Source organism: Peromyscus eremicus, chromosome 11 (assembly GCF_949786415.1).
Source record: "Peromyscus eremicus chromosome 11, PerEre_H2_v1, whole genome shotgun sequence".
NCBI lineage: Eukaryota > Metazoa > Chordata > Mammalia > Rodentia > Cricetidae > Peromyscus > Peromyscus eremicus.
This window is the reverse complement of record NC_081427.1, coordinates 29,500,782-29,517,169: the sequence shown is the minus strand read 5'-3', so window position 1 is coordinate 29,517,169 and position 16,388 is coordinate 29,500,782. Positions and strand designations below refer to the sequence as shown.

Below are 16,388 nucleotides of genomic sequence, written 5' to 3'. Positions count from 1 at the left end.
AAGGAGCTAAGAGTCTCCACGGTGAGTCTATACTAAATACAAAAAGAAAAAGAGTCAGACTGTGACAATGCACAAAGCAGAGTTAAAATAAGATGTTTTAAAAACAATTTTAAACAAAACATGATGAATACAGTTGCTACATTTTATTACTATTGTTGGGATAGAAATTCACTTGGGGTATACCATGGAGTGCATGTGGAGATCAAAAAATGACTTGTAGGTTCCACTCCCTCTTTCCACCTTTATGTGGGCTCTAGGAATTGAACTCAGGTCATCAGACTTGTACAACAAGGGCTCTTATCCACTGAGCCATCTAGCTGGCCTGCACCTGCTGTATTTTAGTTTATTTGTTTGTTTGTTTGTTTATTGGTTTCTCAAGTCAGGGTTTCTCTGCGTAGTTTTGGAGCCTGTCCTGGATCTTGCTCTGTAGACCAGGCTAACCTTGAACTCACAGAGAATCCATCTGGCTCTGCCTCCCGAGTGCTGGGATTAAAGGCGTGCGTCACGACCACCTGGCTCTCCTGCTATATTTTAAAAGGCTATTTTTGGACAAAGATTATAAACTACATTTAGTCAATGAGATTTTAATTGCACAGATCAACATCTCTTGGTTATAAATATTTGGGTCCACATTGTATGTTGAGCTTCCTGTCCTAGATTATAACTACTTAAGAGTTTATTCTGTTTCAGGAGAGGGTATTGGAAGAATAAAGCCAATCATGCTTTGCTAAGGTAAATGGACACATCTAGGGTACATTAAATGCCACTGCCTGTGCATTCACTAACAGTACCAACTGTTAGTACTAAGACTATCAGATATTGCCTTTTATGTAAAGCAAAACTCAACAAGAAGCTCCTCATTCTACTGAATCATGGAATTCCTAAAGGAATAGTGACTGCTGAGCTTTAGTGACAAAAACACCATACAATAAAAGAAGTGGTCCCTCACTCCTTTTGACTCTTCTAGCAAAGTGTCCACTCTTTATCTATTCCAAGGGATGTGTTTATTTTCTTACATTCCAAGAAGGCAAAACTTGAAGCAACAGGTCAAAAGGGCAGTTTAAAGCCACTTTAGCCTAACATTCTACTATATAAACAGACAACTAGGCTGTCTGATGCTAACACACCCTCATCACCACCACTCAATCAATGATTTAAAGAGGGCTTTCCATGCTGTGGGGTTCTGTCCTTGTCTCAACGTCTCTCGCCAACTGTCTATTCAACTGGATCTGAAAATCTGCTTCTTTGCTTCTCCAAAAGGACTCATAACATATACTTTACTTGATGAACTTTTTCCTTTGTTAATATCTCTTGGTTTGCTCACTCCTCTTGTATGCTATTACTTAAGGGAATCTTTTCAATCTTCTATACCCTTTCCTATCAAACTCATCAGCAACCATTTCAGCTATGAATTATAACGATTCTCCCAAAACTGTATGTACTTTTTTCTTATGCACTAAAGTCATTTGCTCATCTATAGTAAAAATCTATACCCAAAATATAATAAAAACTTAAATTTTCCTGTCAACAACAGTGTGTTTCCTAAAGCTACAGATACTGGTAGATACATAAATTTGTTTTGGCAGTAGACAGGCCTCAAACTCTATGTTTGAGGATGTTCTTGAATTTTTGATCTTCCTGCCTTTACCTCAAAACTGAGTGCTGGGATCACAGGTATACACTATCACATCCAGTTTATACCATTCAGTTCTAGATACTGAAACCAAGATTCATGCATCTATACAGGCATACTATTAACTGAGCTATGTCCCCAGTGTTAAGATAAATTATCTCAGAGAACATTTACTGATAGAAACCTCATTTCATATACAAATGCTCACCAATCTTGTAAATCTAACCTTTTCATTTCAACAACTCTAAAACTTGGGTCTGAATGTGTCATTCCTTGTTTTTAAAAAATGGCCACCAAATAAAATCACTTAGTATTCTGGTATCCAGTTCAATTCCAAGCCTTTGTCCTGTTTCATCTTCAATTCCATCTCCATAACTCAAAAAGCCTTTGTCCTGTCTCATCTTTCAAGGACACAACTTTATTTTGCACTACGCATTATTGTACTTTCCAAACGTTATCTGTGCAGCAGACCCCAAGGATTCCACAGAGAAGAAAACAATGTTTCTACCCGCATGTGATTTAGAACCTGGTTGAAGACACGAAGAACAAATAAGTATATAACATGAGGTGATGAAAGTACCATGGAGAGGAAAAGCAGCAGAGAGAAAACATGATCACATTATGAGACACAGATTTTTCTAGCAAACAGTATGTTCTTCCAACAAGCAAATGAAGCCCAACATGTCTAACGTGCAAGCCTACCTATATTTTCCTTAATTTATTTATAGTTCAACTTAAATTATAATTTAAAAACACCACACCAAGAATAGTACTGGAAATGTACAGTCATTTAGAGCTTACTTCAGAAATAACCAAGTATAATAATTTTACTTTTTAAGCATTTTGGGGGAATTTCATACAAGAATACTGAAATTTTACTTTTTGAGATTAAAATTGATATAGTCAATTATTTCTCTTTGATTCTTGTGTTTTTGCTGGCTCCCAGATGTAGCCCTAAAACAGTATTTCAAGAACTAGCAAGTTTCAAATTAAGTCATGATGTTAGACTCCATAAACCTGGAGTCTGAGTCCCTGCTACTTCACATTTGTAACATTCAAAGGCTAGCACGGCTTCAAATTTGGGACCTACACATTAAGACCCCATAGTAACACTAGACGTTAGAGACATGAGCTTTGTGCTGGTGACTTAAACACAGTTGTTCAACTGTCTGAATCACTTAAGTGTCTACTATGTCTCCACTGTTTACAAAGAGCTGAAACAACTGGAGAAAGCACAGAAGAACACTGTGTGAGCTGCGGTATTAGTAAGGATTTGAGCCAGAGAAAAGTGACACAGACATTAATTGCCCTATTTCACACTCAAAAAATTACAATGATTTGCTTTACCATTTAAATAACAAAATATACCTTTAAAGAACTCAAATTGTCTTCTTGGAACCTTCATCATTATTACATTCCATATAGCTCCAGTCTCAGGACACACATGAGTGAGTGAATAAACAAATGAATGAATGCTAATATCTTAGTGTTTATATAAATATGCATAGAACACTAAAGGTCCTGGGTCTTTTTAAAAATATGTCAGAGCTAAGTATAAATGTTTTAAACTTCCAAATACTAAAAGTTTCTAAGTTCAGTGGATGGTAAGCCCTCTCTTATTGCTATGATCTTCGCATGCAGAGTCTTTTCAAAGTCTTTAAAGATGTAGGAAGCAATGATAAACTTCCTTCTGTTTGACAGCATAACCTTTCACAATTGCACAGAAGCACACATGTCGTAGGCTACTCCTCTTTATGTACTCCATGACCACCAGTCTCATCCTTCCTCAGTCTGGTTCAAGGAGAAAGACAACACAGGCTCAGCTGAACTTGGCTAAAGTCTGAGCCTATAAAAAGTATCATGTTGAGGGAAAAGGGACAATGTAGACCAGCCAACCCGCAATGTCGTAAAAAGTCTAATGTTGGCTGGATATGGTGGCACATGCCTTTAATTCCAGCCCTTGGGAGGCAGAGGCAGGCAGATCTCTGTGAGTTCAAGGCTAGTCTGGTCTACAAAGTGAGTTCCAGGACAGCCAAGGCTGTTACATAGAGAAATCCTGTCTCGAAAAACAAAAACAAAAGTCTCTGTTAGTGAAAACAAGAAACTACCACTATACTATAGAGGTCAGAGTTGGTGTTCTATTCAAAACAACAGATGCTAACTTCACTTCACTCTCAGGACTAGATAGACAAAGAAGATACATACCGCATCTGTGATGTCAATTTCATACACCCTTTGGAAAGTCCTGCGCTCAAAGAAGACAAGTTTGCCGTTGCCACATCCCCTTTGAACAGAGGTACCAGTGACTATGAGTTTATCATCAGGACTGAAACAGCAGTCGGTCCTACACAGAGAAGAGTCGGTAAGTATAAACTCATGGCTCTGACAACAGTGCAGCAGTAATGAGTGAACTAAAAACACACAGACATCCCCATAAAAGAGCTAATGCCTACACACTGGCTTACACATCAGGCATTTTAATAATTTGCTTAATCTTCACAAGAATGTTATAGGACAGATGTTCTCCTCACTGTACCAATGAGGAAGCTAACACAGAGAAGTTAGCTAAGCCTTGCTCAGTATCACACAAGGATGTGATACATCTGGGACTCAAATGCAGGTAGTCTGACTTTGTAGTCTGCTCTTAATTTCCACGCTATGACATGCTTTAATGTAAAAAGAGTGTGAGAAACATTCAATTTGGAGTATCTACAGACAAACAAACATCTGATAAAGTCATATTAGCTTTGGCCATTTTCCAGAACTACTTGTACTGCCCTCATCACCGCTATCACCTCCTAATGGTGTCTGCCACATCAACTCAAGCTCTACGAGAGAGGGAAGCTGCACTTCTAGAAACAAGCTGGTGCCTTTAACTCCTCCACAGTTTTATTATCAGAGTCGTGGCCACTTAATCATGAATATTCTACACATTACCCAAAGAAGTTATGTAGTCGGCATTGTTTTAGCAGGTGTAATGGCTCACAACATTCTGATCTATTCTAAATTGCTGATAGGCTGTTTTTCTTTTTAGCAGATAATGCACAGGCAGTGGGCTGTGCTAGAGTGGGTGCTCTGCTACCACACAGTTTCTCTCATTTGGTGCTTCTGTTACCTTCATATCCTCCCTGCTGGTCATTATTTAACACAGATGTAAAGTTTCACTTCTTCCAAAATAGAAACCGTTTCCTAGGCACCAATTATAGGACTTAGAGGTTAAATCCCACCTCAGCTGCCTCAGAATAATCTTTGAAAGCTTCAGTTGCCAGACTTAATTGACTGGAGATAACTATGTTTGGTCATTCCGGACAAGACAGTGTAAATAACAAAATGACCTCTGTGTGTATATGACAAATATACATACAAAATTATGGGCAAATAGACATAATTTATCTTCAAAATAAATGTGCAAAATTAAAAAAAAACTTCTCAAATCCCTTTTCTAGAAGATTTAAAATACTTAATGCAAATTAACATTAAAGGAATTTCTTTTCTGTTCTCCTATGCTAATCAAATGACAAAATATGCTACTTGTGGGCCTGGAGGATGGCTCAATGTTTAAAAGCACTGGCTGCTCTTCTAGAGGACCCAGATTCAATTCTCAGTATCCATATGGTGGCCCACAACCATCTATAACTCCAGTTACCGGGGATCTAATGCCCTCTTCTGGTCTTCTCAGTTACCAGGCACACATGTGGTATACAGGCATGCATATAGCAAAACATTCACACACATGAAAAAAATTGTTTTAACTTAGAAAAGATAATACAACTTACATTGGGAACAAGGTGGGAAGGTCTGAGGCTGAAAATAATGGCTTATTAAATTGTCGGACATCCCATAATTTTAATGTATCATCACCTAATTGAGGAATGAAGGGAGGGAAATACAAGTGAATTTTGTACAAAAGAACTCATGCCAGCTTAACATTTGCTAAATGGTATATAACTATAAAAAGGGGAAGATGGGAAGAAAGAAAGAAAGATGGATCAAGGGGGAAGGGGGGAGACCCAAGTGCACCTAAGCACATTTCCTTTTTTTAATTGTTTAGGGAGTTTGAAAAGGCAGTAGTAGTTGCAAGAATAGTATAAAATTATATGATACTAAGTCCTCCTCCTAGCAATTCCTTTCCAGATTGATTAGCATCAGTCGGCAGCCCTACAGAACCTGCACCAAAGCTCTACATTAGAGCAGATGGTAGCTCCCTGTGGTATGCTGAGTGCATGCAGCCTGCTTTCTTGGGAAGGCCTTAATTTTAGAGCCATCAGGACTGAAAATAGTTCAGTTCACAACAGATTATTTTTCCCATTAGTATGTGGGTAGAATAATCCATCAACATTAATGATGTAGACCATGTTATTCCTTGCCCCCCAGAGTAATTCTACTTGTGGCTATTATTCTTCATTTTGCTGGGAAAGTACTACTTTTCCAAGCTGCTTAAAGAGTAATGAACATTCTTTTAAGAATAGTGTTTTTATATTTCTATAGGGTTACTCACCAACTCCTGACTAGAATAAGAGCCAAGCTCATGTAAGTAATGTCTCTGCTGTCCTTTCTCCTTAGTGCCCATAGCCTAAGACCGGCCTCAGCCCTTTGGGTCCAATAAGGAATCAAGATCAGTTGTAAGAGAGACTGGAGAGTTAATAAAACCCATTCTGTCCACAGGCACTCTTCCTCTAAAACCTGACTGTAAGTTCAACCAGGGACTAATCCACACCTGGTCGAACTTAACAGCTTTGTACTCTGAGAACTTCATAAAATTCCCCTTTGGAATGTTACTGTATTGTCACAAGTGAGTTTACAGGAAGATCATCAGCCATGCCCCATGGCTGTTATCTAGCCCCTCCAGTAAACATAGTCTTACCCATGTGAGATGGATATAGCAAACAAATCGGGAACAAGCAACACACAACCATGAGTCTATCTAAGCTTAGAACAAGATACAGCAAATAGCAGCTAGATATAGAATCTCTGCTCCCAAACTAAATTGTGTTAGTGTTTAAACTCAGAGAGGGGGAGAGTACTACACATCAATGATCAACAAACAGAGGATTCGAAATGCTGGGCACGGAATGATAAAGTAGGAGAGAAGAAATAAAGGAGGATGGCTGGGCATGTTGATATACATCTGCCTAACAACCAGCAGCTGGAGGAGCCAGAGGAATCAAGTTTGAAGCAAGTCTACTGAGTTCACACCTGAGCGACTGTAAAGAGCCTGGCTCAAGGAAACTGTGGTCTATGGATGTGGCTTGTGGTGGAATGCTTGCCTCACGTGTATACACAGAGAATCAAAGAATGTAGGTGACCATTTACAAAATTCCAAAGGCAGAGGCAAAAGCCATCCATGAAGACCAAACTCCTGTGAAATCTGAAGATAAAATAAAAATCCAAAGGGGGAAAAAAACCTAATTTCTAAATTTTAGTTGATTATGAATATATATAAAGTCTATTGCATGTATATACAAGAGCATGCTAAAGCTTGCATGTAGAAGCCAAAGGACAACTCTGTGGAGTTGTTTTCTCCTTCCACCATGTGAGTTCTAGGAACTGAATGATCCTGAGGTCACTAGGCTTGGGAGCAAGCACTTTAATTGCTCAGCCATCTTGCAAGTCCAATTTGTAAATTTTGATACAGACAAATGTTGCCAAGTTGAAAACACATTTTAATAAAAAAAAAATGACTGGCAAAGATACATTACAGCACAACTAAATTTAGTAAGCACTAAGACATTAGTCTGACATTTGTTAGAGCTAAAGATTATATTCTTATTTATAGAAACACATCAAAAAGCTGTTTACCTACCTCCACGAGAGGCAAGGACATTACCATCATAGGAAAAAGCCACACAAGAAGTGTCTGTGCCAGGGTCATGAGCCTGTTTATAGTGGAATTTGGGATGAACCTGTGAGCAAACACAAGTAAGGTGTTATCCACTCTTATATTCAGATGAGACATAGTCTGTGCAAAGAACAGTTGATTTCATCATTCAGAAAATTATATACATCTTAGGTGAAGTACTAATTCCATCTGATTGTAGGCTTGTTCTTTTAAAAAAAATTGAAAGATTTTAACAAATTTTACTTGCCTTAACAAAGAAGAGATAAGTCCTAGCAGGAGACATTTTTTAGCAAGGCCTGAGTAATATAAAATAACAACCAATTTTATATTATGCTTCTGAAGCTATGGGGCTCATGCCCCCACTTTATCTAAGAGATAAAATTAAATAAGATATCAAATGAGCATATTATTTACTTAATATAAAATGCTCGTTTTATTTTTAGTATATTCCAGACACGGTGCACACAGCTGTGGTCCTTGGGCTAGCTAATGTGCCTGTTTACTGCGTATGGTGGTGATGGTATCGATGATGATGGCAGCAGCTCTTACATATCCTAGGCACTATGTCTTTCACTTACTCACCTATTTGAACCTCACACTCCTTAATTGCACCTTCAATAACCCTATCTGCAAACAGGGCCATTCTGAGAAGGCAAAGATGAAGGAGATGCTTCTACCCCAAAAGTCAGTGACTGCTAGCAAATACTACCAAGTAGGCAAGGGCAGACTGTCACAGCCTTCCAGAGTCTTAGATGTATCAGTTTCTGAACTTCTCAATCATGGAAGCATTTCATTTTGGTATCAAGGATGAGTGAGTTTTTATGTGGTAGTTTCTAGAGATGACTCATGTCTATACCCCCAGTATTTGGGAGGCTGAGGTAAGAGAACCACCGTGATCTCAAAGCCAGCCTGGATAGGGCAGTCTAGGCTAGTACAGTGAGATCATGTTTGAAAAACAAAACAAAAACAAAATTTAAACAAAGAACAAAAAGCTCGAGGCATGAAATCAAATATTTTAAGTGGAGAAATCTAAATAAATTATAGAAATGAAAATAGAAAAAAAAAATTACTGGTTCTAGAGCCAGGCTGGTTTGCCTAAAATTTAAAGCTTACTAACCTTAAGTGTGAATTGGTTTGGATGCTTATTCTGCTTACCAGTTTACTGATCTTTAAAATACACACACATACCTTTCCACACCATTCACACCAACTCAAAGAGACCAAGTTACACTGAACCACAAGCTTAAGCAGCCTAAAGTGGGTGCTGTTTCTCAGAAAGATGATCAAATGCAATTATGCTGCCTAAGTGTAGATTCTGAGAGTAAGAGGAGGCAAGTACTCGGTTACCCCACAAAATGGGCTTACTAACATGTGACTGATCCCCTAACCCTAAGACCCTTAATAAGTAGCAAATCCCTTCTCATTAGGAATCTTTTTTCATAATTGTAAGCAAGCAATTTGATATTCCAATCACATGTTTGAGCTGTCCTAGTACAATCTAGGTACAGAAAGAAGCTAGGCACCCGGTAGTACTCCAACTGCTACATATGTCACTGCAGGTGAACTAAGTAGAACAATGCCCTCCTATGTGCAAAGTGATGGGAAGAAACACTGTCCACAGAGATGACACAGTTTGTTGGTTACTGCTTCACTGACACTCTGAAAAGGCAGGGAAAGTGAGAGAGAAAATCACAGGACTACTTCAGCAACTTCCAACGAGGGCAACTCCTGCAGCAGCAGAGCTAACACACTGAGCAGCATTCACATTTATAGAGTGCTAGAGATAACCAGTTGTTCAGGCATGGCAGCTCTGTTGTCCTCTGGTCATGGTTCTAGATCAGAATGAACAGAACAGGATATTTGAATGATGTCTCATAGAAAGATGAATCATAGGTAATCTGCCCCCAAGCTCCAGGAACCCTCTGCTTAAAGACCCATGTTTAGGAAGATCAAGAACTTCCTGTGTCCAGAAAATCTGGCAAATATCACCCCACCCCCAAAAGACAACAAGTATTTCTGATTAGGAGCTGCCCCTACCTGGCTGCTGTATCAGTGGGTGGGGTTAAATCTCAGTATTACTAAGCTGGAGCAGTATTGGGTCTGATAATGGAGAAGAATTATGCACTAAAAGAGAGCAATAATTAGCTAGCAGCTACTGGTAGGAGTCATAGCATATCTTGACTTGGGATTTGGAAGATGCTTAGTCAAAGGAGCTGGGACACAAGACTAAATGAACAGTTCTTTTTGCTAGGTTCGGGTTGGGACCTCCATATTGAGCCCAGAGACGATTTCTCTCATCACCTCCCTCAATTTCTATCAACACTGTACCTTTCTCACTTTATTTTTGTTTTTGAGACAGGGTTTCTCTGTATAGCCTTAGCTGTCCTGGAATTTACTCTGTAGACTAGACTATTTTTATTGTGTGCATGTGTGTGGGTCTGTGCACATGAATCAGTGCCCACTGAAGTCAGAAAAGGGTATCAGCTTCCTTGGAGCTGGAGTAACAGGCAATTGGGAGTTGCCTAATATGGGTGCTGGGAACCTAACTTGGATCTTCTGGAAGAGCAGCAAGCTCTCTTAACTGCTGAACCATCCCTCCAGCCCCTCATTTTAATCAAGGGCCCTTCCATATCCTCTACTTCACCCTCCCCAAGACACTTCTGGCCTTGATTTTCTTTTTTAAATTTTTTTTTTCATTTCTTTTCTTTCTTGTAAGTGTTGGGAATGGAACCCTTGGCTTAGAGCATGGTAAGTAAGCAACAGCTTTGTCACTGAGCTATATTTTCAGGCCTGTGTGTCTTGTTCTGATCCATACACACTGCTCCTTGACACTAACACTCTTTATGATTCTTGCTCATGAGGCTGTCTATCCCCTCCACCAAGGTCCGTGCTGCCACATTTGGGAAGGATGCTGCAGTGGGATGGGCAGACAGCATGATCCAAAAATCAATGAAGTACAAAAGTGATAAACTTAGACTCACTGAAGTCCAAAATGTTGCCCTTATGTTCCTAAATTGGGGTTCCCATTCCAATATCAAATGCTGATCAACTGTACCTAGAAACTTTGCTTTCTTCCCATGGATAGTTGAACTATAATTCCCTAAGTCTGCTTAAGCACTGGCTTTGGATAGGGCAACCATAGGTCATGATGGAAACTGTCACTGGCCTAAGGTTGTATATGTGCCCAGAAGAACATCATTTCCCAAAACTATCAAGAAATACGCAGGTGGAGGGGTGCCTAAATCACCAGAACATTTTGTGGCAGCTCTTCTCTACAGACCAGGACTAGTCAGAGATAAGTTAATAATGTCCATGGAAATCACAGGGCCTAAATTAATAAAAGCCAGCTTTCGGTGTTTAATTACTTGTGCCAAGAAGCCACAATCATAATGGCTGAGAAAAACAGAGCCGTCCAAGGGGCTTGGATGCACAGGGAGCTGCAAAGATGGCAAAGGGAACACGTCATTCCTAGGGACCAATAATGAGCAGCAGGCAGTGATACTGCTTACTATTTACAATTAAGAAGAGAAATGAACAGAGGAGTAGGAGGATGAGAGCAGTTACCCCAATAAGAAGTAATGATCTCTTGCTCTGTTTCCATATTGGAGCCAATTTTCAGATCAGCTGCTTGCCGATAACAGAAACAGTCTGATCCTTAAGAAGCGACACTGCTACTCACTGGGATAGGTGCATTCTGTATTCATTTTTCTAATTCTTCCACCAAGGGACTGCTGACTACTCTAGATGTAATCAAATACTGATCAGAACTATAGTGGGAACGCATTCATGAATGCTCAGGGTGACTCAAGGACTTCCCACTAGCCTGGCCAAGCTTTCCTAGAGTTGCGATGGAGTTTCAGGTTTTTCCTACTCTTTATTCTTCTCTCCCTTCCTTCTTGGCTTTTTTCCTAAGTACTTGAAGACTGTCAGTCTTTTTCAGTTCCCTTCTCATTTTCCCCCCATTGGCATTTTGGCAATCAATTTCTTAAATGTCTAGCGCTGCCTTGGCTTCTGCTTCCCAGAGAACCCTGCTACACACAGACATTAGGAAGCAAGATAAGCAAAGCTCAGTAAAAAACATACATGTGCTGCCTTGCTGCTTTTGGAGCCTAGTCAATGGTGGGGAAAACATGCATTAGTTTCCTAGATGATCAGAGACATGTGCTCAGTTATCTCAACACAACAGTTCTCAACCTGTGGGTTGTGTCCTCTTGGGGGGTTGACAGACCCTTTCACATGGGTTCCATATCAGACACACCCTGAATACTTTCATCATGATTCATAACAGTAGAAAATTACAGGTACAAAGTAGCAGTGAAAATAATTTTATGGTTGGGGGTCACTACAACATGAGGAACTGTATTAAAGGGTCACAGCATTAGGAAGGTGGAGAACCACTGCCTTAACATCAATAGGCATGTAGGTAAGGGGTCCAAATGAGTGAGCCATCTTAAACCATCTAGCACTGATTTAATCTCTAGTTAACTGCAGGTGCAATACACAGCCCAGCAGAAATCAGCCATGCCGGCCCAGACAAGAAGTACTGTGTGGTGCCACACAATTTTCTCAGAACTCTTCTCTACTTAACATTTTGCCCAACATTATTCATCCTTAAATAGTCCTATCTCCCTTCAGTTCACTGTGTCTCCCACTTTAAATAACCATGGCACCCTTCTCTTGTCTGTTTTGTGTCTACCTACGGGAGTAAGAATTCACTCTAGCAATGTCTGTTAATTCTGGCCGTGGTTACGTTCATATATCCATTGTCTCTAGGAAGTTACAGTTTGTGTCCAATGAATTATAGCCATTTCTTTCATTCATTCTCTGATATCAAGTAACACAATGCAGGGATGATTAAAAAAGGAGAAAAGATACTGTTTAGAGATAGCTCATCCTTGGAAGACATGGAAGGACTGGCCTTACGGTGCTTTTCTTTATGGTACTAGATAAACCCTTCCCCGTATTTCTGACCTTTTCTTTCAAGTGTTTCTTTCCCAGGCATACATTCGAACTCTGAGAACCTCTGAGACTCAGAAAACAGTATGTTATCGCACATCACATTGCTTACATTCATAGAGCAAACAAATTTTTGAGCACATAAACTTTTGAGCATGGAAACAATATGCTCCATAGTAACTTAACAGTTGTCCAAGTTTCTGAGTTCTTCAAAATAAAGGTATGTTCAAAACCGTGATGCTTTGTTTCCCTGTCTGTTTTCCCTTCTGCTTTACTTACTGCTGTGACCATACATCTAAGAAGCAGCAACTTGGGCAAGGGAGGATTTATCTTACCTCATAGTTTGAGACTACAGGCTATGGTGGCAAGGACACCCACAGCAGCAGAAGCAGCTCACAGATGTGGCTCTAGGAGTGTGCTCACACCTGGGAGGATTAGGATAGGAGAAAGGGCAATGCCAGTACTCAGAGGCTTCATCCTTTTTAGCCTTTTCATTCAGGCTTATGCTCACATCCAGTCTCTGTTCCTCTGTTAATCCTATCTGGAAAGTCCCTCCCTCTGAGACAAACCCCAAAATGTGCCTCACTAATGTTCCCTAATCCAGTCAAATTGAGAATGAGATCAAACCTTCCCTCATCCCATTCATCACTCCCTTTTCCTTTGCTTCCTTTAAAGAAATGATTTAAAGATAAAAGACTACAGAGATGACGCAAGGGTTAAAACATAAGGAGGGAACTTCGGGTTCCAGCACCCACATAAGTACCAGGTACTGTCCTTTGAATGACTGTAACCCAATAATGGAGGAGGCAGGACAGGAGGACTCCTGGAGCTTACTGGATGCCCTCCTCTGGCTGCTAGTCCTGCACAAGTGTACACATTTGTATACACAAAACACACACACACACACACACACACACACACACACACACACACACGAGACCTAACAGTCTATTTACCATTCCCCATAATGTAAAATAAAACAATGAAAAATTCAGGATCCACATTTACAATGCAACATTTACTGAGAGCCCTTTGTACATACAGCAAAGAAGAAATAAAGATAAGACATGAGATTTTCTTAAAATGATGAACCAGTTGGGAAAGGGGAAAACATGTATGACCACGACTCTTTCATGAAGCATTTACTACAGTTACAAGTCCATCACCGCCTCAGGTATGGTGTGCAACTAAAGGCTTAAGTACTGACACTCAGCCAGTGAGGAGAAGCTCATCCATGCCACAGAACAAAGAAGGCAATTATGAGCAGGACTGCATCTCCCAGGAGGGTTCTCCCTCTTCGTCCAGGTTCACTACTATAACCACTGTGACTATGGTTAGAAAGAAAACAACTATGATTTAGCATTTATTTTTCATCTGTGCTTGGCAAAGGGACAGTCCAGCCTTCATTCACAACCAGACTATGTTGCAATTATCCTGTTCGGTCATCTCAGACCAGGTGACTGCAGTGTATGACTACCTAGGGCTCTATGTGGTGGCCAGCTGGAAGCTGCAGCTGCGGGAGAAAGCTCAGCCACTGAGATATGTGAGTCACAGGCAGAATATGACGCCAGTGCTCTGGAATCTTCTGGCTCCCTGTGTGCTTGCAACTTGAAATTCAAGGTGTTTACTTTAGTCTATAAAACAAACCCCTTATGGCTAGGGCAAAAGTTACCTTCACATTAATCTCTCCTCTTATAAACCCTAGCTGAGATCAGTTGGTATACCAGTTAGGTACTTTAGATTTATGTTTCAGAAATGTGGTTGGGGGAGAAAAAAAAAAAAAGCCTAACAAAGGATTTGTGCTTTTAAATGTTCAAGAAGGCATGAAGTGAAACAGCTTGTCTTTTCTTGGACTTTGAGACTCTGTTTTATAATGTTGAGATATCATAGAGAGACATTTAAAGTTGGGGATAATGTCTGATTAGATTATTTAAATATCTGGCACGTTTTACTGTTTTGATTTTAAGCAAATACAATTTTGATTAGAAAAAATGGGGTAACCACTATAGAATTTCACAATCTTCTATAGGTTTCCAAATGAGGACATCACCTAAATCACCAAGAGGAATGATTTAGGAAAGTCCTTCCAGAGACAGCCCAAGAACAGGGTTTCCCAGACAATGTTTTGTGTAATATCATCATATTGGAGGGCCACAGCCAAGTAAGCCTGGGAAACTGGAGTTTATTTGCATACCATGGCCTTGTCTTGAAGATTCACAATACACATCAGTATATTAAAATCCAGAGTCTTTTAAGTAATCGTCCTGGAATAAATCAACCTCTTTAACATTCTCCAAAGTTTACTTGACTCTGGAACTATTTTTTCAGATAACATATACCAGCATGGATTGAATTGATATTCTCTGGTCCTGAAGTGAGAAAACCATCTTAAACAAGGATTAGCAAATTTTTCTGCAAAGGACCAACTAGTAACAATTTTAGACTTTAAAGACTTTACAGATTCTTGTCACAACCATATGTTTCTCCTGAATAGCATGGACAGACACTTAAAATACATGGACAAATGGACACAGATGTGTGTCAAAAAACAAAAAACCTACAAAACAGCATTCACAAAAGGAGATGGCCCAGACTAACTGATTTGTTGACTAGAAGAAACATAATCCTTAAGGAAAAGCCCTCTGCTTACTAAATCATTGTTAGGCCAAATGAAGGCTTCCTTATAATTTAGAAATAGTCTTAATTTATTTTACTGATAGTGGCAATAATAACAAAATTATAATGATAATAATAACAGCAGCTACATTTATTGAACATGTTGCTGCTTAGGACAGCAACACTGCATTTTCTAATTTCATCCTTCATCTTCTCTGGATTGCACATAATTATTTCATTTCACCTACAAGACAACTTACCCATTCACAAATAACAAGAGACTGTCAGAGCAAAAAGTCAAACACAGACCCTCCAGAAAATACACCATTCCTGCTCAAACATCTACTTTCTGAAGAGCTGTCGTGTTTCTTTCTTGGAGTATGTACGGGACAGTACAATGGTAAGAGCCCTCAGTGAAGTCAGTGGCTTTATAGCCCCAGGGCAAGAAGTGTAATAGATTGATAACATGAACTGACTGTTCCTCCTTCAAACTATGTCACTTTACACTATTGTAGACTTATCAGTCTAAGGCAGAAACTAGCTGTCTCTTGTCCAAACGTGGACAATAAAACAAACAGGAACAACAGAAGCAGCCCCGTGTTCCCTCTTTTCCCAGTTAATGGGAGCTAGATACAATAACAGCAGTAGCTAGCATTTACCACTGAGGTCTACTGTGAGCTACACACTGGCATCTGTCAAACCTATTAACCTTTCGCATTTTCTCATCAGTGCTGTAAGAGCTATCACCACCAATTTCCAAGAAGAGAACTGCCTGCACGATGAGGTAGGGCTAGCTGTCCGGAGTCAGGAGGCATCCAGTTCGTCCTGACTCTCAGGTGTAACTAAAGTGGACCTAGACTGCTCATGCAGCATCCAATGCCCCCTTCCTAGTCTACTTCTCTCTCCAACAAGGCAAGTGGTAGGTGAAGAGTAGGGAAGTGCAGCAAGCGTAGAGTGCGGCCCAGCAGCTGAGCACAGCACCCCTTTCTAGAAACCCATGAAAGGACCACTCACAGCTCTATCTAAATTTGTTCTGAGAGCAAGCGGTGATGAGCGTTTATTCAAGATCATATCAAGAGTCTCTGAAGTAACTTAAAATTTGCTAAATAACAGAAAAGAGGGGCTGGCAATAAGGAAATCCCACCATGTGGAATATTTATTATCTTTCTCCTCTAGCTCTTCAGTTTCGGGGTACCATAGGGTGGGAATCAGATTGTCTACTTCTCATAAATACAAATGTGAACGTAAGTGTGGCTCCCAGTCAGCTCTTTAACTGAAGGGAACTTGAACACCACCATGCCAATGCCGGAAGCACAGTGCCATGGAATGACCTGCCTAGACAGG

At 40.0% G+C, this 16,388-nt stretch overlaps 1 protein-coding gene across 2 annotated transcripts in view; it reads right to left on the bottom strand.

The window, feature by feature from the left end:
- Positions 1–16,388, bottom strand: part of Wdr70 (WD repeat domain 70) — a 230,936-nt gene that overhangs the window by 35,809 nt on the left and 178,739 nt on the right. For both annotated transcript variants that reach the window (XM_059276768.1, XM_059276769.1), the window contains 3 exons: positions 7,437–7,536; positions 5,410–5,494; positions 3,839–3,977 (listed from right to left, as the gene is read on the bottom strand). In XM_059276768.1, the coding sequence (XP_059132751.1) occupies positions 3,839–3,977; positions 5,410–5,494; positions 7,437–7,536 (324 nt within the window). The remainder of the gene's footprint in view (positions 1–3,838; positions 3,978–5,409; positions 5,495–7,436; positions 7,537–16,388) is intronic.